Raw genomic sequence first — 23,522 nt, forward strand, 5'->3', positions numbered from 1 at the left:
CCACCAAGGTGTGAATGTGTGTGTGAATGTGTGGATGACTGGGTGTGTAAAGCGCTTTGGGGTCCCTAGGCGGGACTAGTAAAAGCGCTATACAAATACAGGCCATTTACCATTTACCATTTACATACTCTTCTTTTGACACATCCGTCCATCGATGGTCATTTTTATTGTAATAAAAAGTTAAAATACAATAATAATGCTTTAATAGGAAAACTGCTGCTGCTTACTTGTTTATTTCACCAACAAACACATCTCCACATTCTTGATTCAGCTACCTAGAACTTCTCTCAGGTCTTTGTAAAACAGCATGAGTGATGAGTGAGCAGGGCGGGTGGACAGGATGTGTGTGTAAATGTGTGCATAAACTGCTTGTGTGTGTAAGAGAGAATGAGACAGGCAGAGAAAGAGCTGAGAGAAAGGGAGGCGCTACATTACCCGGCATACAGCAGCAGGAGCAGGCTGGGCTTAGGGATCTATTGTTCCCTGTTTTATTACTGCAAGAGCTCATTCGCACTCATTAAGTAGCCAGGGGAATAAGAGAAACACAGAGGGAGAGGAGAGCGTGAGGAAACCTCACCCTCGCTTGCTCAGGATTACTTCTTGGATGCGGTGGCGTGGACAAAGCAGAAAATTCACTTGAGTGCCGCTCTCTACCTTGTGGCCAGGCTCACATTTTCCTCTCGATTGCATTGGGAACAGCAGTATTTGCCGTGCGGTGGCCATGGGGACGGCCGGCAGAGGTATCAGGATCCAAGAGGTCTTGAAAGGAGCCCCACTCCTCTCTCTCTGGACGTTAGCGCTGCTGTTTTTATCCATGTGGGAACTGGATGCACAAACTGCAGTGGAAACTAGACCCATGTACATCTGGCAAACAGGTACGGTCCATCCTCTCTGCTCGTTCAGTCCTGGTCCCTGAGACACTGAGTGACTGGATGGATGTTCTAACCTTACACTCTCGATGAAATATTCATATGCAAATGTTTGTGTACATAACACAATACATAAGGGGAATGAAAAGGGTGAAGATGCTTTTTTTTGTTTCTTTCACTTTTTATGATTGGATCAATATATCTCATAAATTAATATTTTTTTTAAAACCAAAAGTTTATTTTCTCATGGTCTTTTTGTGGTTAATGCACTGGAGCCATCTTGCTACACTAGAGTTTGATAACATATTTGCTGCAGTCCCTGAAGTGAATGGGGGTTTTGCCCCCGTTTGGGGGGTGGAGATGTGCATTGTGCTCCAGTCTTTTTGGCAGAGCACTCCCCCAGACAGAGACAGCTGGAACACTTTGATTGCCTTATGCTGCTATTGGACTCATTTATCACATTTTGAGATGTGTGCAATTGATAAGAAATTGTGTGTGTATCAAAGCTGCATATGTCACTATGTTTCTGAGTGGGGAAAATGGAAGCTAGCTGCAAAGGAAGCGACACAAACACAAATAGTAATTGACTATTGATGCAGGTGTTTTTGGTATCTGCTGATGACTTGTGAGTACAGCAGCTTTACAGTCTAAGCACAATACAAGGATCCTCACTGCTGCTGTTTAGGGTGGTGCCTCTCACCATCCAAGGTTCATTCACTCTGTGAGAGCAGCACATGGCCAGAAGGACACAAGGGAGAAAGAGGGGAGGAGGATAGAGGAGGAGTGATGAAAGCAGAAATTGGGGGTGGAACTGTGTTGACCCATTGAGACAAAGGTGCCCTTTAGGGGCAGCTGGAGATGAATGTTCTCTTTCTCTACTGTCTAATCTCTCTTTCTCTGGATCAATGTCCTGGTTTCACTGGGATTCTGCAACCGCTGTACCACCAGGGACTGATCAATGAACATAACCCTGGCAGTAAAGCTCAGCCTGCATGTGATCAACTATGGCTTTTGATGAAGTCTAAAATATGATCTGCAATCATTTGTTTATGAAGAATAGCATGTGCAGCAGCGTAATAATCATCCGTGGGGTTGAAACAAAAATATTTCCGAAAAAATCTTTTAAAAAATGTTCTGCAATGTTTGCGTCTCCTAATTGGTTAAGATTCCCAGATGTGTATTCGGGACACCAGGAAAAACATTCACAATAAATTATTCCTTTTTTCTTTATACCAGCATCTGTGTAACATCTATTGCTGTAAAGTTTCTTTTCATTTTTATGTAGAAAATGATGGTAGCAGGTTGATGGTACATGTGCTTTCACCTGTTTTGTTTACTTGACTTTTTCTTTTGTTTGCTGAGTTTCCTCCTTAGTAGAAGTGAGACACCAGTATTGCTTAATGGTTTTTCTTTTAGAGCTGGTTTTATGCTATTTCACACTCGGACTACTTTAATTTAACGATTACCCTCATTTTACTTTCTGATTAGTTGGATTTATGCATCGAAATCGTCGTCTCTTTAATGGAAAAGCTTCTTTTGTTGCTCCTGACCTGCTCAGGTAATTTTGCTCTCAGACTGGCCTCTATTTATAATAATTTAGAATGCTGATTTTGTTGTGAACATTATCAGTTTTTTAACACAGTATAGGATATAAAATAATTTTAATCAGGTCTGACTTCACAAGATAACACTAGACGTGACTGTGTGCACTTTAAAAAATTATTTCCTTCAAACTGAGACTTTGTTTCCTTTCCCCTCCAATCTTCGGGCAGCGGTTTACTCCAGTATAAAAACACAACAAGATAACACACAAATAGGTCACACTCACTATACGTTCTCATCAAAGATCATTTATTTATTCCTGTCATAGCTGTTGTTTACAAGCTTCATTGTTCACACCATGTGCAAAGGAATGGAAATCCTTTTGTATTATGTGCTGTACCTCCCACTGTGTTAAAGCAGCGGATGAGATTAAGGGCAGAGAAACCAGAGCAGATTGGCCAGACAAAGTTAACCTAGATACGGTATAGACATGTTTGTGTGGCGTCTCTCTTCTTGGCCTAAGTGTGTCTGTGCTTGGCACTTGGGTGCAGCTCTTGTCACCCTGACAGAACAATGGCAGCAGTGTAGAAAAAAACAGTCAATGTTTTTGTGCATGCTGGGGTGTTACTGCCTAATCGGGTTTTTGTATGATATTAATAAATTCTCACTTCATAATTTTATTATTTTTACATTTATTCCATGTTGTCAGATTAGGAAGTATCAAAACTGTCCATGTAGGGATGCTGGAAGTGTTCATGAGTACTCTTGGCAGTCCTGATCCTTTCCCACAATGAATAAAGCCGCCTGCTGAGATCTCAGGAAAAGAGTTATTTTGAGTGTCAAATTCTGTATGAACAAACCTGGTCACTTATAGGCAGGGTTTTAATAGTTTTGCAATTTTCATTAGTTTTTATTTTTATTTAGTTTTGACTTCAGATTTTCAATTTTGTATCAGTTTTAATTAGTTTTTACCTTTTGTTTGCTAGTTTAGTTTAGTTTTTATTTTTTTAAATCCTTAGTTTCAGTTATAGTTTTAGTCGTGTTTGCAACAATGAAGTGTAACAAAATCCCAGTTTCATCATATCAGTCATGCTCTTCTGCTTATCCTTGGGTATGTTGCTCTTCCAGCTACCATACCCTGCACCCTGGACAGGTCGCCAGTCTGTCGCAGGGCTAACATGCAGAGACAGACAACTCACATCCCCACCTATGGGAATAAATAAATAAATGAGGGCAGATGAACAACTATTGATAGCAGGCAACTATAAAAGATATATCTTGGCCCCAATGAGACTATTAACTCTTGCAGCTCCGGGTGACTTGCTAAACTTTTTGAAGGCAATTGAGTCACACAGTTGTGTAGATATCCCAGTCTCAATAAACATATTCACCAACGCTTCCTCTCGCTTGTGATGTTCCTGTGAACGGACCAACCAGCAGCCATCGGCTCGCTGTTGGAAGCACTGCATTGATGGTTTTTGTGGAGTTGTCTCGGGATGCTTCACGCTGCCCGGGGTTAGCTTCTGTTTCTGGGGATGAGGCTTGGGCGTGCTCCCTTACCTGCTCAAGCTAAGCTAGGTTAGCCTTCTTGTGCGAGCTTTTCAAGTGCACTTTAAGGTTTGTGGGACTTTTTTCCCTTTAGAAGTGTCCCGCATAATTTGTCTCTTTCCACTACAAGACACTTGCTTTATCTAAAACACAATCATATTCAGAGTATTACGAAATTGGACTCTGGCGATTTCTCCCGACTTTTGCTCCTGACGTGATTCTGCGTGGGGCGGAGCAGCGACACAGACGACTCGACTAACGTGCTGCCACCTGCTGGCACAATGACACACAAACATGAGACACAGCAAGAAAAAAACATGGAAACTACTCTTCATTTTCCCCCGAGACTATTGAAAACTAAACACATTTTCGCTATAAATTCAGTTAATTTTAGTCAGTTTTGTGAACACTCATTACAGTTTTAGTTAGTTTTCCTTTTTTTTTTTTTGCAAAGTCTCGTTTTTATTTTTATTTCCGTTAACGAAAATGTTTTTTCACTTCTAGTTTTCGCTAACGATAATAACCTTAGTTATAGGGAAAGGAATCGATCCCTCTTCTGCTACAATCAGCTGATTTCAATGTGTGCCAGAGGAGGAGGTTACAGTCTACAGCATGGATATTATTTTACAATGGATGGGTACTATTATATATTATTTTATATTGCTTTCTCCTTGGAGTAATTAAGTAACATACACGTCTAATGCATGAGTTTTTTTTACAAGCTAACATTTATTAGAAGAGCTTGTTTTTGACAGACTTCACCTAACCATGCAGCCTGCCTTGAGTCTGAACTGAAAAATGAAGAGATGCAGCCCACTATTTTTGCCCATGGTGCAGATGGGTGGCTGAAATTTGCGACAGTACTAACGTGAAAGACATGGGTTCTCTGGTGACTGCAGCAATATGTTCAGAAGTGAACATGGAAATATTAATAAAGAATCTGTTAAATCATTCCCTGCAGGCCATTTTTAACCAGACCAAAAATGGACCATGAAACCAACAGATGAGTCATCAGCCTCCACATTACACCCATATGTATGGAATTTGGTGACAATGTGTAATTTGGCACAGTGTGGTGTCTTTTGGCAGATGACTAGATTTGTGTCTGGGCGTGTCTGGAGTATAGAAGCCACAGACAGAAGGTTTGGGATCAGCTGGTCTTCCTCTCTAAATGTTATCTCGCTGTTTCCTTTCCAGTCAGTCACACAGCTAAAGACTTTCATTCATGACCACTGAGTGTCATCTTTTGTAATTTTGAACAAGAAAAACATCTGACACTGTTTTGAAGTTGTTACATTATTTTCTATTTTGGGGGGCAATTATATAATCATATCGCTAAACCTTTCTGTTACCTTTGGAAAACAATAAGAAACCTAAAACAACACATTTAAGTACGGCCTTTCACATAGTTAAGTCTTACAAATACAAAAACAAACATAGTGGTCTGTACACAGCATCTATGTTTAATCATTTTGATAAATTTTCAGACACTGCAGCAGCTCCTGGCAGTCCTGAAAACCAGTTACTGGTGCTTTATATGTCTACGCTGCACTTACTCATCTGTTTAAAGCAACCTTTGAGGCATAAACACAACTGCCAGTGTAAGTGATGCAGTTGTGTGCTGCTTGGTCCACTGTGGAACAACAAAGGTTTCTGTAGAGCTGCACAAATCAGAGCAATGAATGATGGAATTTGATGGGACAGGACATCTTGTCCAGACTCACTAAGCTTCAGAAAGAAGCAATGAATGAAGGTTATTTAATGCTGCATAGATCACACAGAGAGAATAACACTGTGTTGTGGCATCGTTCGCATGCAGCTCTGTTCAGGCTCTCTGCTGCAGATGCTCATCTCTATGTGGCACACAAAAGAGAGAAGAGGCTTCACCTCGAGTCACATGGCTTGCTTATTGTTCTTCTTCACCCCCACAAAATCAATCCCCCAACCTCAGCCCTCACCCTATCTCAAGGTGACCTTTAACCTACAAGCTGAGAGGGGTCTTGAGAGTATAAATATTAAAAATGAGGCAGGAGTTGAAGCTGAAGCTGCTTCTACAGATCAAGTGTTTCTCTGGGTCAAGTGCTTCATTCAGCTATTTAGACTGGCCAGTTTCATGAAGCAGTTAAAAGATGACATAATTAATCATAATTAAGGAAGACGTACAAAAAATATTTTGAATGTCAGGGTACCAGTACTGGCATCATCATCATTAATATTATTGTTTAAAAAGATTAAAAAGATTTCAGTTTCCTGAGGAAATATAGCCTATTTATCCCTCTGTTATATACAGTCTCTGTATTGGTCTTCCAGCTCAGTCTGATTTCAGTGTGGATGCTCAGGTATATATACTCCTCCACCAACACTGTGTCCCAGTACAGACTGGTTGTGTAGCTGTCCTGTTCCTTCAGATGTTGATCTCCATCTGTCTGATCTTCACTGTCACATCGCGAAGCAGACAGTTTCTCACAGAACAATCCAGGAGCACTTTATCCTCTTTCTCCTACCTGTCACTTAGGCATCCTATAATTGGACATAATTTACAGTAGTTTGAAAAACAGTTTGCGCTCTTCCTGCATGGGGTCCGTTCTTCGTACCTCGCTTACTGCATCCAAGATCAAATGACACATCCAAGATCAAATCATCGCGCCAACTTTGAGCTCGCTATTCCGGTTCTCCGAACACACTTGTTGTTGACGATTAGTACAGCTGGATGAAGTAATGTGAGATCACTGGGTGGCTTAAAAGGGGCTACGCATCGATAGTAGAAACATTGATCGGCAACCCTTTGATTGGTCGGCAAAAATGTCGAAGGAGCGCGCTCAGTATTTTTCGGCAGCAGAGCAAGAACTCTTGATTGAGGGATTTCAGGAGTTTCAGAGTTGAATTAAAACGCAAGGGAACACTGCAAAGGCTGCAAAAGCAAGGAGAGAGGGCTGGCAGAAAGTTGCTGACAAATTAAACTCATAAGTAATTTAATAATAATAATAATAATAATAATGGATTGGATTTATATAGCGCTTTTCAAGGCACCCAAAGCGCTTTACAATTCCACTATTCATTCACTGTCACATTCACACACTGGTGGAGGCAGCTACGGTCGTAGCCACAGCTGCTCTGGGGCAGACTGACAGAAGCGAGGCTGCCATAACGCGCCATCGGCCCCTCTGGCCAACACCAGTAGGTGGTAGGGTAAATTTATTATATTATATTATATCATATTATATTATATTACATTATATCCTCTTTCACATTAGAGCCACAACAGGACCAACTAGAACATGGGAACAAGTAAAAGTGAAATATAAGAATATTCTACAGAATGGTAATATTTATCACTTATATTGCTTTTAGTCTCTTGAAAAGAGACCCTGAAATAATCTGTTTGTTTATAACAGCAACCAAGAAAAGGGCAGAGCAAAAAAAGACAGGTGGTGGTCCTGCACCCCCTCGTCAACAAGTTGGTTAAGTAAATAATACCCTCACGGGAAAATCGATATCTCTCTATGAGCACACTGTCGCGCTGAGCTAAAGGATCCTGTCTATCCCGCAATATACGCTGAATTCTGAAAACTCTCCTCATCAATCTTGCACCTTCCGCAATGGGTTGCTCGCGCACAAACGGACAGGACATGGCTGCGACAGGCTTCCCAAATCCACCTTCGCTTTTATAGCCGTGGTCTCTCATCTTGATTACACGAAGTAATTTACTATTACTACTCTAAAATATGAATTACATCTGAAATAATCAAATACATGAAATAGAATGATTAATAGTACATTTCCCTTTTTTTAGGAAATGACCTGTATGTATCTGTATGAAATCAATAAAAGAATCAAATACTGCATTATCTTTAGTTACATTGATAATATTTATTTATGGGAAAACAGTGGAAAAATATCGCTGTTGCTTTTGTATAAATGAAGCGGACATACCTGAGTGGCCGCGATCTAATCCTGTTTACATAAAGTAAGCCTGCTCCCAAGCAGGTTTACGCTTACGGATCTGTTGCTATGACAGCAAGTCCCGGATGAGCTTCGGAGAACCGAACGATCCAAGATCACGCGAAATCGTCAACAATCAAATCCAGCTAACTTACTTAGCGAGGTACGAAGAACGGACCCCTGGTTTCCTAGTGTTTTGCATATTTGTCACACATGTTTCAGATCATCACATTTTTTTTAATGTTAGACAAAGACAGAGTTTTTAAATCCATTAAGGGAGAAATGCAATGCAAACCTACCTGGTCGTGTGGAAAAGTCATTGCTCCTCCTGTTAAATCATGAATTAACTGTGATTAACCACAGTTTTCGAAAAACTGACTTCAGTTTCACTAATCACACTCAGGCCTGATTACTGGAAATCAGGAAATCACTTAAATAGCACCTGTCTGACAAAGGGGAGCAGATCTCAAAAAGCAACACCTCATGCCACGACCTGAAGAAACAGCTGAAAACAAAGTCATTGGAAAGGGTGTCAAAGCCATTCTAAGGCTTTGGGACTCCAGTGAACCACAGTGAGAGCCATTATACACAGATGGAGAAAACTTGGAGTAATTTTGGTAGGTTGGTCACTCCTAGGAAGCTTCACCAGAGCTCCACGAGCACATCGAAGACTCAGGAGGTCACAAAATAACCCAGAATAACATTAAAGAAGGAGGAAACCACTGCAGACCAAAAAGAACACAAAAGCTTGTCTCAGATTTCCAAAAACATCTTGATGATCCCCAAGACTTTTGGGAAAATATTCTGTAGACCAAAGCTGAACTTTTTGCAAAGCGTGAGTCCTGTTACTTCTGGCATAAAACGAACACAGCATTTCAGAAAACGAACATCATACCAATGGTACATAACGGTGGTGTGATGGCCTGGGGCTATTTTGCTGTCACAGGACCTTAGAGGACTTGCTGTGGTAAATGGAACCATGAGTTCTGAAGGATGTTGGTCCATCACTACATGACCTCAAGCTGAAGCACACTTGGGTTATGAAGCTGGATGATGATCCAAAACACAGCAGTCTACCTCTGAATGGCTTAAGAAAAACAGAATGAAGATTGGAGTGGCCTAGTCTGAATATGGGATGCTGTAGCATCACCTTGAAAAGGTGGTTCATGCTCAAAAACCCTCCAGTGTGTCTAAATTATAGCAATTCTGCAAAGAAGAGCGGCTCCAGTGTTTCCCCTTAATAATAAACACTTTCATTTAGAAACTGCATGTTGTGTTTTCTCATGTTATCGTTGTTTAATATTAACATTTGTTTGTTGATGTGAATCATGTAAGTGTGACAAACATACAAGAAAATAGGAAATCAGGAACAGGACCACACAACACAACTTTGTAGTTTATGCCTTTGTGCAGTGCTGAAAAGAAACCTGAGGGCATTCCTGCTTTCCTCTTTCTTTAACAAATAGGAAAATGTTCCAGCTTTAAAGACCTTTTTCTTCCAGGAAAGACAAAGGGTTTCTAAATATGGAAACATTTCCTCTCCAGCAAATGTGTTATCTGCTTTAAGACATGTGTTTGTGAGTAATACCAGAAAGTTACTCTTTGATTTGTTGCTTTCTTTTTCAGAGGAGCTACAGTAGCCATAGTCATACAGCTCAAGTTATGATAATGCACTCTGTGCGAGTAGATGACTGAAGAAAAACGTAGTGGAATCATCCAAGCTTAGTTACAGCACTTTTGAAAAGACTTTTGCATTTATAGATTTACTGCAATAGTTTTTCCCAAGGCTGTGTATTCCACGACTGTAATCTGAACCGGACGATTTTCAGGAAATATTATTAATTGTCAAGTTTTTGTTTTATGTCAGGACAAGACCAAGACTGAAATACTGAGGCTTTACTTTTACATTTCAACAAATGCAAAAAATGCTCATTGCCCAGATGTATCTGGGGTGAGAGCAACTAAAGTAAATACAGGACGAAGGTCATTTATGTTCACTTCACAGCCAGCTGCCAGCCTGTACAGACCTTTGCACATCTATAGTACCTTGCTGCATTGAGAATACAGCAGATGTTGTGGAAGGAAATTTGTAGCTCAAACTTGTAACGCACACCTGGTAGTTGGTGGGATCACAGTCGGATCATGTTCACACCATAAACAAACCAGTCTGGAGTTCATTTTGAACCGTACCTCAACCATGTCCTCCAAAGGGTCTCGGGGTCACACCCCAGTGCGTTTACCCTGTTCGTACCTGCAACAAGGAGGAAAATGAACCAGAGTTCAATTTAAACGGACTAAAAACTGCAGATGTGAGAACATCCTTAAAAATCACCCAATATATCAACTTAATCTGAAGTGAACTCAGAGTCAGATAAATATTCTGTATTTTTCAGTGACAATGTAAAAGTAAAGAGGAAGGCTTTCACATCAGTTCTTACATTCTTCATAAGTTTTATTGTTTAATAGAATAGAGCCGTTCTGTCCTCCTTGGTCTCTGACTAAGCTTATAATCAGGGGTGTGTTAGGTGAAGCCTTCCTTAGTTCTGGTGCAAAAGGCTTAGGCTGCTGTACGCTACACTGATCAAAAATGGTTTAATAACTCAAGACAAACTTGAGTTAACAGTAACATGAATGCCATCTCTCCCAATATAATCAGTTTGTTCCCAGAAAATTTGCCAATTATTTATTAGGAGTGTTGAACGCAATGTAGTACTATAATTACAATACAGTTACAGTTTTGTTGTTACTTGCATAACAAAGGTTGTTCCATTAGCTGCACGCTGGGTGAATTGAAAAGGAACAAAACACATAAACATGCTTTCTCAAGTGTGCTACAATCAGCTGATTTCATTCATGTGCTAGAGGAGAAAAATGGTGGCGTAGTCCACGGCTTTTCAGGAGAGGAGATATGAACAATAAACCAGGCAACTGCCACCAGGACACAAACAAGCATCTCTACAGAGAATATGCTAACACAAAGCTGCCCGCGAACCCAGAGTGTTGTTCAAACTGAGTGTATAAAGACCCCAGCAGCCACAGTTTGGTCTTGAACATGTAGCAAACTCAGTGAAAAGCAGTCAGGCTTGTAGCGTTGCATCCTCCATTTGTACAGTGCTGTGAAAAAGTGATTTATTAGGTTTTTGCATATTTGTCACAGCCACCTACCCAAACCTGCCTGGCCCTATTTAAAAATTATAATTGCCTTCTACACTTAATAACTGATTTGTTTCAGCACAACTACAGTCAACTGTCTCCAATACCTGGCAGTGAGTCTTTCACATCACTGTGTAGCAATTTTATCAACTCTTCTTTGCAGAATTGTGTCTACACGTGTTTCTATTGTATATGTAAACGTTTCTGGGCTTGCTTTCAGCCTTGCTTTGTGTTGTCGGCTTTGTGTTCACTAGTTGTTGTTTGACTGTGTTTCAGGTCATTTATTAAGTGATGCAAAAGTAGCAAGTAATCTGTAATACATACCCAACACAGTCTATGAAGCTCAGGAGGAAGGAATGATGCCATGCAGCTGTGTATGTTATCACAGCTCAGAAAAAAAAACTAGTGTGTTACCCAGTTGGGATAATCCATTAGATGATTTACCACATGCTTGTTTGTCAGGCTATGCTTCCTCCCTAAAGTCACCGAGTGTGGCGTCCCAGCTTCTTGAGAAAACCTCTACCTGGTTAGTGGCAGCTGAACACTGCAAAAACTCAAAACCGTGCAATCTTGAACCAAGTATATTTGTGTTATTTGTCAAAATAATCTCATCGCACTTACAATAAGACACAATCAGCTACAGAGTAACATTTCAGTAAGATATAGGAACTTGTTTTTAGACTGATCATTTTCACTTGTTCCATTGGCAGATTTTTTCATTTAATACAAGATAGTTTTGGTTGGAATAAGTGAAAAAAAATCTCCCAATGGAACAAGAGAGTGCGTGTCTCTAGCTTTTAGTGTTTCTAAAAAAATAAAGTAACAAGAGGTCACTTGGTGGTCTCTGCTTGTGTTTGTATCTTATTTGGAACTTATTTATTGGGTATGCCTGGGTCCCAGTGACATCACCAAGACACTGAGCATGAGAGTCATTTGTAAAAAAGATATTGGTATCATCCACAAATCATATGAATCTCAGTATGTCTAAGACTACATATGGTGTTTCTATATCATTTGAATAACTTTGGACCGAGCACGGTCGGTGCTACGTCCAAGCAGGAAGCTCAGAAAGTTTTTAGATCTTGTGTCAGCAGAGTGTCAGTTGAAGGTGAATACTAATAGAGCTGGGCCTTTAGAAGATGCCAGGTGATGAAAAGCTCTTTACGCTTCTTAGGCCAATCTGCTGGCATGCTCCCATTGCCTACCAGGAGGTAACAGGTTTAGCTGCGAGCAGGAACACATTGCTAATCTCTAGGATGTGCAAGTTTGCCTTCAGTGCTTTGTGTCAGAGAAGCTCTATGAGACAGGCAGTTTTGTGTTTTTGTGTATCTTCCCAACCCAATATTGCAATTTCATTAGCTAAAAAATATCTAACTAGTATTTCTATACAAGTATTTGTTTGTTTCAGTACTTCAGTGTTTTTTTCTGTCAATGCTGTTTGTAAACAGGAACTGAGTTTTGGCTTCAGCAGGTCCTGTATGTCTACTGCAGTGAATCCATCCATTCTTTGTTTAAAGAAAGATTTGACCACGACCACTGATTAGATTTAGGGTATGTTCACAGTCACCAGAAGGAGCCACGTCTACTGCTGGGAAGCCTAACAAGTCTTACATGGCTCAACATTTTCAGCATTTACTATTTTCATTTAGAATTGATGGTTAAAAAGCATAAGAATTATAAGAGCATCCTTTAAATAAATTTGCTGACTTTATGACCCACACAGATGATTTTTAGATTTTGATGTTGCTGATTGTGAATTTGATGAACCCTGTGGTCTCATCATCCAGTCTTTCTAAAGACACCCATGATAAAATCAGTTAGTTACTCCGTACACTGTAATCCATTCATCAGCCAAACTCATATGTATATTTTGTCCTCTTTTCTGTCTGTTAAAGAAGAAAATCGTAATTGGAATTGTATCCCCAAATATCTGATGCATCAGTTCACTAATTGTTCCCCAGAACACATTTAGTCTTTGTTATTTCCAGAACACGTGTGTGGCCAGCGTTATGGAGCCCACTCTCTCTCCAGCATTTGTGTTTCTTTATCTGTTTGCTTTTAAATCTTTATGTGATCAGGTATCGCACCACGTTTTTCCAGGTAAACTCCTCCAACTGGTGGTTGTATGACGTGCTATGCACATATTTTATCCCAGGTTTTATTCTCTAATTCAGGGTTGTCCAAACTACGGCTCGCAAGCCAACTGCAGCCCGCCAACCGTTTTTAATTGGCCTGTTCTAAAAATATAACAGACTATAGTTCACACACAACATTTGTGCTTAACTGTATTGTACTTCTTAGCTGTCAAGCAAGCAATGAAAGAAAACACTGGCTCATGCCCACCAGAAATAACAGAACCAAAGCGATGCAAGATTGCAAGTGATCGCAGGATCGCAGAAAATTTTAGAATAGGCGGAAAATGAATATCTTTTCATGGAAACCCAGGAAAAGTGTTTGTTTGATTTGCCATTATGCAAATCACAGCCTGCTAACCCAGCAAACTATTTTTTTCCAAAGAGCAGCCAAAACCGTATGTGTGCATGAAAGCATTTCGGACAAAGCTGCGTCTCTTCAAGTCACAACTGTGCACCTTCAGGGGCGCGCATGTCTCCATGCTGGCCAAAATCAAATGTGCATTCCTGAATATCAAGCTCTTTGTCGTCCTGTGGGGTCCACCTGGATTTCCTTCCTGTAGTAGTCTCTGGACTGTATAGGATATGTACAGGAGTCATAACTTTCCCTTAATATCTTTATTTTTGCAATGAATCCAAATTTTTTCAATGGTTTGAAATTGACAAGTTACCCAATCAAATGCATCAATGCTCAGGTTTTCTCATTGGCACAGTTCTCCTAATGTCACCATGAGCTTGGTGGCCTTTTATATAGCCTGTCTGGTCTTCATCTATTTCTGATACCAATGTGTTCATTTTTTTCAGAAATGATCGACGTATATATTTTATAGTCTATATTTAACATGGAGATTGCACAAACTACAAGCCAATCTTCCTTTTTTGGTTTTGGTATTCCTGTGATTATCGCTTCTTACCATGATGGTGGCATCTTATTTTTTTGAGTCCAATTGAAAGTGGCGTGAAGTACTGATATGAATTCTTCATAAAATAATCCTCTGTAATTTCTGATGTATTTCATCTTAGGAAGTTCCACTGATGGCAGAGCCAGTTGCTCTAAAAAGCCATTCATTGTATTATCTTTCTCCGCTGGTGGTTGTGTATAGAGGTGGTTATAGTAATGATGAAATGTCTTTTTTCTGTTTATTTGAGTGTGGGTCTTTAATTTTCTGTGCTGTGTTTCTCTCCTGCTTTTTCTTTATTCATCTTGGTAGATGTTTTGTTTATTCTGGGCCCATTTCATAGGAACGCCTCTTTAAAAATAGATGCTTCTTTTCCACCTCTTCAAGTAGAATATCTTTTTTTTTCTTTTCAGTTTCTTTAACCTGGCTGTGGTCTGTCTGATCGTTGATGTTTTTAATTTTTCTGTCTATAAATTGATTTTATTTGCCAATTTTATTTATTTGTTTAATATCTTGTTTTTTTCTTGTTTTTTTTTTTCAGGAGTCATTGTTTTCAGTTTCCCATGATTAACTGCCCTCAGCACATTATCATTAACTGTGAAACAATTGTGCCTGCTGGAATCAACTCGCTGAAACTAACTGAAAATTGAAGTATTACATGTAAATCTTTTAAGCCCCAAGATGTTTTACAAGTATTATATGGACATAAATTACAGTTACTGCTCTTAGTGATGTGCAAGGATGTAAGACTTCTATAACTTCTCAGCATCCTTAGAGAGAAGACAGAAAAGAAATTTTACAAATCTTAAAATGAGGTTCTTGCTTATCACAACTGTGCAAAAAGTAAGAACCTAAAGCTTTTTTAAATGAAGAACAATATAAATGATTAAACAAAGACACTTGTACACATGTTTGCACATTAACAAAGCACACACCACTTATTCTCATGTTGACTCATACATGGTGATCCCCAACCTTACGGTCACAAAACCTTGAAGCTCTTAAAAGGTTCTGCTTCTAAGATGTGTTACTGCCACAGTTCCTTTAAGCAGCTGTTATTCCATCCTTATAATCTTCATGCTGTCACATTCCTGCCTTGTGTCAGGTTATTTGTTCTTGAACTAGGAAGAGCATTGTGTCTGCAGGTCTGCTAGGAACCCCCAGCCTATTGACTCGACTGCATTCTGTGTGTGTTTATGTGTCTGGATAATAGCTAGTATATTTATTCCACAAAATAATCTGGTCTGCATGCTGCGCTGTCATGCTGAGACACACACACATGTTCACATTGTTGTCTCCGTGATTCAGTCTGGCTCTACATACTGTCTGAAAAAATTGTTTAACACTCTGCGGGAGCGGAAAGTGGAAACATAAGTGTCACAGGCTGCTCCACCTACTTATTATCTATGATTTTTTTCTCAGGCTTGTATGCCGAATAACAAGAAGGCCCTGATCACATGACCTCAGGGACTGCTAGGGACATAGGACTGTAAAAGTTCAATCGTGTAGGCTGGTGCTTGTCCATGAAGAGCTCTAAAGGTCAGAACCAGAATCTTAAAATGGACTTGATGGGGAGCCAAAGCAGCTGAATTAGCAACAGTGTCACATGAGAGTACTTAGATGATTACTGAAAGATTTTAAGATGGATTTTAAAAGTCAGTAGCTACAGGGGGCACACAAGAGACTGAAACTGGGAACACATAAGTTGACAAATTCTACTGAACACAAACGTGTGAAGGCACAAAGTAACACCAAAGGTTTCATTAAAATTTCCATCAGATTTACTGTGATCCAAGTTAAATCTTTGGGAAGCTGTTTTGATTCCCTACAAACAAACTGCCTCATGGGATCTTAATGAAGACTGAACTTTAACTTTAACTGTGCTTTGTTCTAAAAGAACAACCCTGAGCTACCCTTTATCACTGTGCTTTTACAATAAATGTTTAGGAAAGACTCTAATCTTAATATAGTATTAAGCATTATAGCATTATTAAGAGTTATACAGCATGCTGGTATGTGGTGTCCACGCGGGAGCTTTTTTTAAACTGGTTGTAAAGTTGTATTTTTTGAAATTGCTGTTTCGTTAAGTTTCGGCACCAAAGCACTAAAATAATGTTAACTGTGTATATTAGAACACATATAATTGATAATTGAAAAAAAACCTTCCTAATGCAGGGATGAAAGTTTCTTGGTTATGAGCCAAGATCATGTTTGTGTGTGTGTGTGTGTGTGTTTGACTCCTCCCACCAGATGTTGTGGGTGTGGCCTTTTCTTTTTCTTCCCTGCCTGGGGTTAGCAGACACCTGTCTCTATCAAGACACACCCATGCAGAGTGCTTGGCTTGAATTGATTCCTGCTCCCATTTGAATAATTGGATGGACAGCAGCCTTTTAACCACCAGAGTTGGTTAAAAGGCTAAGTTTATTAGTGAGTAGTGTGAGTAAATTTGTGTGTGTCTGTGATTATGAGATCTGGTCAAGATCTTTGTAAATATTTTTGTAAATTAGAGAGCTCGTATTCTTTCACTGCAGCAGCCTTGTAGGAGTGACAGGGTTAGAAAACTGTGTTTTGTTTGATGTGTATTTTGTGCAGGGCAGATTAGGGACCTTTAGAGATCTTGTGTTTGTTATTTTGGCATAGCCCAGATCTTTTTGGCTCTTTCTTGGGTGGAGGTAGAGTGGGGAGTTGCATTTCTTGTTATGCTGAGGTTACATCCAGGCCTGGGGGTTTCAAACCTTGCCATGATCTGTACAAACCCAACCCCCTTTTTTGGTGCTACACAGTGGGCACACTTCTTTCTGCATTTCCAATCGTAATGTCCATCATGTGCTGCAGAATATTTCAGTATAAAGACAGGTTTTAGAGAATCATGCTGCTGAGAGAGCAGAAAGTTTTCCATTGTGAACTCATCATGATTATTAAAACCTAACAGCCATTCGACCTTGTTGCTACTTGCAATGAGCTATTACACAGTACAACAAACAGCAAAAAGGGAGGTGCTAAAGGAACTTGTACGAGCTGCTTTAATCCCCTGTTCAGACGGAGTGTTTCTCCCAGAGGTCCAGTACAATGGAAACAAACAGCAGCAGCTCTGAAGATGTCCTTACAGGACATTCACTGAATAGCAGCTGTTGTTAATGTTCATGGACAAACAGAACTGCACTGATGCAGTTATTATTGCACAGATATTACCCACAGCTGTTCCTGATCTGGTTCCTTTTGTTTTACTTTTACTGATAACTTCACAAATTCCCTAAATGTCAGACATGGACACAATGTGAAAAATTGAAAACATCAATGTTATTGCCATGATTGCTCAGTCGCTTTCTTATTGAAGAATCATGAACGTTGACCTTAACTGAATTTGTTAAATGTTGTTCTGGGTACTTCTGTGATGAGTCATCGATGAGTAACATGAAAAATTCTGGTAGGCCAGCTAATCCTTGGCAGGCGCTCCATTATTCGGGTTTTTCTCCGTTTGTAAAAAACGTCTCTCAGTATGTTAGCTGGAGTCCTGAATTTTAGAAATGATGATTGAGTTCCTTTAGATCACAGCATATGTTGAATGAAGAGGACTGGCAGTCGTCAGGTCTGGGTGTGGCTATAGAAATGAAACTCAACGTTCCAGAAAATCACAGTTAATTCATGATTTAACAAGGGGGGCAATTACTTTTTCACATAGGGCCAGGTAGGTTTGGATAGCTTTTTAAAACTTTTTCACTTTCAATCAATGAAATAATTACATTTTGCATTTACTCGTGTTGTCATTGTCTAAGATTAAAAATTGGAATTGTGACAAATTTGCAAATAAAACTAAGAAATCAGGAAGGAGAAAATACCTTTTCACAGCACTACAGTACCTCATATAGATATAAACACACTGATTTAGTTTAACATGTTGCAAAGCTACCCCTTCTCTAAGTGAATACTGCTGCATAACAGTTTAATGTTAAAACAAATTCTTAGACAATGAGAAAAACTGAACCAAATAAATTTGACTCGTTTTTCAAAATATAATGTCTGAAGCTCTGCGTCGTCATGTTTTAACACATCTGAACGTTCCTCTGAGGCTGTATCATTAAGGCTGATTCTCCACAGCAGAAATTGGCAGACCTGCTTCACATGGCGCCCCTCCCATTTGTTAGGAATAGAAAAGGATAAATGTAGAAACGATGACAGTCCATAAATCTTAAAATTTCACACACACGCTGTTAAATGATGAGATAAGAGATGGAAATAAAAACAACCCAGTAAATTACGTGCTTAAGTTTTTAAGCTATGTTCACATTGGCTTCATTTCTCAGACCTTTTCTGTACAGTCTGTCGCATCATAAGCAGCATTTGTCCATCCTACATATCCTATGCATATTGTGTTTTCCTCTGTCCTGCGTAGAATGTCCCATGTTTCCACCCCCAGACTCCATTGGGAGCACTTATGGGCATTGTGGGTAATTTCAAGCCACCGGTATAATTAAATTCAGTGCTGAAAATCGAGATGGGGCTTGTGGTGATGAAATAAATGTGCAGTCTCAGGGTACTAACCACAGGGAGAGCCTACTGTGTGACTACAGAATGCTGGGTTTCCTCCAGCCAAGTTAATATCCAAGCTACTCAGGCATGAAAAGCAATATTAGCCAATTAACTATTGTTCTTTATTGCTGCTTCCACAATGGGGTAGTTGTATGAAATAAATGGCGTATCAAAGGCTGAGCTATGGAGCAAGTTGTTGTAGTATTTTTTAAACATTGGTGTTAACAAATAACAAAAATTTATTAAAATAATTAAAATGGTGGTTCTGAGGCAGTCTTTGTGGTTATTTTACACCATTTATTTTAAACTTTAAACCTCCCTGAAGTCTCTACTTATTGATCCACTACATGAATGATTTCTGTCCTGGACTTTCCGCTGACAGTTGGGCAGGTTGGGGAGGAGAGGATGTTTTCTAAGCTTACATCCAACATCCATCTGTCTTCCTTTCATATTTTATTTTCCCTTGCTGTAAGAGCTCCGTAACACCGAAGTTTCTCATCCATGGGATAATAAAGGTTTATTCTATTCTATTCTATTCAGCGAAAAATAAAAGCTGCACTTCAGCTTTAAAATAAAGTGCTTATGTTACGTAAAAAACAAGCAAATCAAGAAATGTGTTTAACTATTTCATACATAAAAAAATCACAAATTATTTCTTTTGTGATAAATTCATTCATACATGAACAGACAAAATTGTTTCCCTATTTAATGTATTTAGACAAAGCTATAGATACAACAGTGTTGTATCATATGCTCGGGCTGCTCTCTGGTTGTGCCTTTGACATGGAAAATGTGCATGGTCTTTGCTAATGTTTGGATATGTGTTTATCACCCATCTAAACATTGTAAATGCTGTGTTTTCATTCAGATCATTGTAAGGGGACGATATGAGATGATGCATCATTCATGTTCATCATGTTTTGAGGAGTCTTTGGAAACTGGCCTATCCTGTCATCATAGCATGAGGATGTGTTGCATGTGTTACAGGACGGCAGCAGACTGGAGAAAACCTTTGTTTAATCATGTAATTCAGCGGCCTCAACAATGTTGGTCAAGTTACTTGAAAAAAGTCATTTTTTACTAATTACTGATTACTTCTCCAAGAATGTAATCGTGATGCTTTACTGATGACTTATTTTCAAAAGTAATTAGTTACTTTATTACTTAGTAACTTAGTTACTAAAACATGATAAACAACCTGAATACGTAATAAAGCAACAGACCTTTCAGCCCAATTCTGTTTTTTCTGCATAATCCATCATATAAAATTGAATCAAATGAAAAAGTCTCTTTTTAAAACGTGCTTGATTAGTTTTAATCTTTCAACTTTATGCACATTGCATCAAGCAAAAATTAAATTGTTTGCAACAATTATATGCAAGTTTTCTTCCCACGCAGAGTGTACAGCAGACGCTAATGTTTTTGTCACTTTTTATGGATTAAAACCTAAAGTAATATAAGTACGTCTATGCTTTAAACACTGCATGGTCCTACTCTCTGCCACACTCCACATTATCCATTGTTGACCTGCACACGTCTGTTGCTGCCACGGACGTTGCTGCCACGGACGTTGCGTGTGCTTACATCATTGTCATGAGACACTCTCACAAAATCACAGTTTAGTAATGCAGTAACGCAGCATGCTTATGGAAAAGTAACAGTAATCTAATTACTTTTTTGCAATAGTAATCCCTTACATTACTTGTTAATAATAATAATGTATATTTTATTGATCCCCGTGGGGAAATTACTCTCTCTGCATTTGACCCATTCACTCAGTGAAGCAGCGGGCAGCCACTAAGCAGGCGCACTGGGGAGCAGTTTCTAGGGACGGTACCTTGCTCAGTGGTACCTCAGGGGAACCGTTCAGTCGATTCGAACCCTGACCTTCCGGTCATGGGGCGCCCACTCTACCTACTGCCCTAAAAACACAAATCAAAGTTTGTCTTTGTTCATGTCATATAATGGTCCATTCCAGTGGTGATGGTGCAGTAAAAGTAGTAATAGTGGTATAAGTAATACTATGTAAAAATGTTTTTTTTGATTAGCAGAGTGTGATAATCAATACCACACTTTTTTATTTTTTTATTTTGAAAAAACACTTATCTTAGTCACATGATATGGTATTTTAAAAATGATCCCCACAAGCTTCCAAAAATGAGTAAAAAAACAAAGATCTTTGGAGAGCTTCTTTGGAAAGGGCAAAAGGCCCAATGAGAAGACAGAACTAGAGCCTACAGCTTTGAAGAAGAAGAGTCCTACTTGAATTGTGCCAAAAAAGTGGATTCTGTTCATCTGGACGTAGCAATTTCAGTAGGAGAAATGTTTCATCACTCATCCAAGTGACTTCTTCAGTGACTATAGAAGTCACATGCATCAAGATACTTTATGCATGGGTTTATCACTGCATGTGATTGTCACACACCAAGCGCGCAATGCATAATATGTGCCAACAGGCTAGTAAATTGGCCTGTGATGCCTCCAAAACTGCTTCGGCACATGGAGACCAAGCACCCTGGATTAAAAGACAAGTCTTTGGAGTTTTCTGAAAAGAGAAAATGTGAGAAAATGTGAAAAGGAATTAGTTACAGCCACCACATCAAGAAAATGAGCATCATACCTAGTGGCTAACTTCATGACTAAGGTGAAGAAACCTTTTAGTACCAGTGAGGAACCGATCCTGCTCGCTGCTAAGGACATTTGCTGTGAACTGTAACTGATGTTACAGTTAAAAAGTTAGCACAGTTTCCTATTTTAACTAACACTGACACTAATAGAGGATCTAGAGGACACAGAGGATTAACAAGTCATCGTTGTACACAATTCAGGTAGATAATGATACTGACAACAAGGCAATACTGCTTGTTTCTGTGCCGTAACAGGATGTGCACGAAGAAAAGATATGTGCACTGTCACTGCAAGTAACACCACAGTCTCCAAATCATTACATATCAGGAAAACAGAATTGGTCTTTTGTGTCTGCATATGCTCGAAGGGAGCTGATTGGACAGATTTCTGTTATTTGGGTTTGCAGAGAAATGATCTAAACTTGCATGTGCTCATGCAATTTTGTGAGGAGATGGACGCAGAGCAAAACTGCCTTCTCTGACATGCAGAAGTAAGATGGCTATCTAAAGGCAGGTTATCGGCCAGGAGTGTTGACTTATGACAGCATATTTGCATATTTCAGTGACTCGAAATGGGTCACAAAACTCACTTACTTGTGCAACATATTGAGTCTGCTTATTGAACACAATGTACCACTTCAGAAGAAAATGACAACTGTCTTCAAGTTGGCAGATAAAGTAACTGGATTGAAAGCCAAACTAGAGTTATGGGGACACTGAGTGAAGAGATATTTGGCATGTTTCAAATATTAGCAGGAGTTTGGGAAGAAACTGTGCCTGTCAAAATGATCCGGGCTTGTGCATTATCACTTGTCTCTACTTTTAAGAGTCTGAGTGGTACTTTCCAACCACAGAAGACCCCCGAACTTGAAAAGTGAACAACCTGACCATGCTCCAAGAAAGGCAACAGCTGGAGATGGAAAATGATGGTAGTCTTTAACGTGTGTTTCAGACACCAACTCTGCTGGTGTTTGGATCAAGATCAAGCAGAATATCCAGAAATTGCCAAAAAAAAAAAGCCCAGAATACCTTGCTTCCATTTCCAACATCCTGTCTTTGTGAACTGGGATTTTCTGCCAGCGACCATAACCAAATTACAGAGTAGACTGGACATAAGTAACGCACTTCAGGTGTCATTGTCAGATGGGAGCGGCTCATTGCAGGGAAACAAGATCATGTGGTAGTTAGAAAGTGAAACGCTAAAAGTTTTATGCTGTCCCAACAATGTGTTTTTGTAAATAATAATAATTATTTTAAATATATGTGTTCAGTGTGAGTCACACACAGGCCTCAAAATAAGAAGATTTTATGATCCGTGTATTTATAACATTGCACTGCAGTTTTCACTATGGAGACAATGCTGTAAATGTTTTAATTGGTTTTCCTCGAGCTGTTTAGACAAAACAGTTCAGTTATACAGCTGGAGCAAGTAGAATCATTTCCTCTTTGTTAAGACGCGAGGTTCACATATGGTAACATTGTAAATAAATAAATAAATAAAAGGGTAACAAAACAGAGAGCAACACATTCTTGGTGTGACTTGACTTAGCCTGATTTTAGTGACATGACTATTTCTCCAAATATTTATTTATCTTGTAAACTGTACAGATTCTAATCACTGGTGATTACACTGCAGTGAGCTTATCTGGGAGTAGCACGATCAGTATGGATTATAATGAGCACTTCTCCATCCTTGGCTTTTTACACCAGTTCTTTGGGAGTCCCTGGGTGAGGTTGCTATACATATTTCCAACATGTTACCTAGAACTATTATTAGCTAATGTACATGTGTATATATGAGTGTGTGTGTGTGTGTGTATTTGCACTTAGTGAACTAAACTGATTTAAATATAAAGGAATGCACACTGTCAATAACTACCCAGCTACACAAGGTTCAAAGTAAATGCAATAAAGAGAACCTTGTGTGCTTGATACTCTCAAAACAACATGTAGGTATCCACAGGAATGAAAAAACATTTATAACTTCATCTATCACTGTTTACCATGGGCTAAGCTCAACCATTCATATCATCTCACATCTCTCCATAAACTGCAGTTAGTTCAAAATACAGCTGCTCGTATAAAATTAGAACATATAACACGTGTTCTTAAACAGCTCCACTGGCTTCCACTTCACCTCAGTGTCAGTTTCAAGATCCTGCTTCTTGCTTTCAAAGTGTTTCATAACCTCGCTCCTCCATATTTATCTGATCTTCCCCAAACATACTCACCCCCTCGTACACTCCTCTCTTCTTCAGCTTCCCGAGTACCATGGGAGCC

At 39.3% G+C, this 23,522-nt stretch overlaps 1 protein-coding gene across 1 annotated transcript in view; it reads left to right on the plus strand.

Annotated features, from left to right (window-relative positions):
• Nucleotides 1-391: 391 nt before the first annotated feature.
• Nucleotides 392-23,522, plus strand: part of thsd7aa (thrombospondin, type I, domain containing 7Aa) — a 167,689-nt gene continuing 144,558 nt past the window's right edge. Inside the window, exon 1 of the mRNA XM_084919656.1 lies at nt 392-875. Coding sequence (XP_084775782.1) covers nt 722-875 — 154 coding nt within the window. The 5' untranslated portion in view covers nt 392-721. The remainder of the gene's footprint in view (nt 876-23,522) is intronic.

The sequence above is a fragment of the Perissodus microlepis genome, chromosome 22, assembly GCF_051167445.1.
Source record: "Perissodus microlepis isolate ML-2025 ecotype Zambia chromosome 22, ASM5116744v1, whole genome shotgun sequence".
Lineage (NCBI taxonomy): Eukaryota > Metazoa > Chordata > Actinopteri > Cichliformes > Cichlidae > Perissodus > Perissodus microlepis.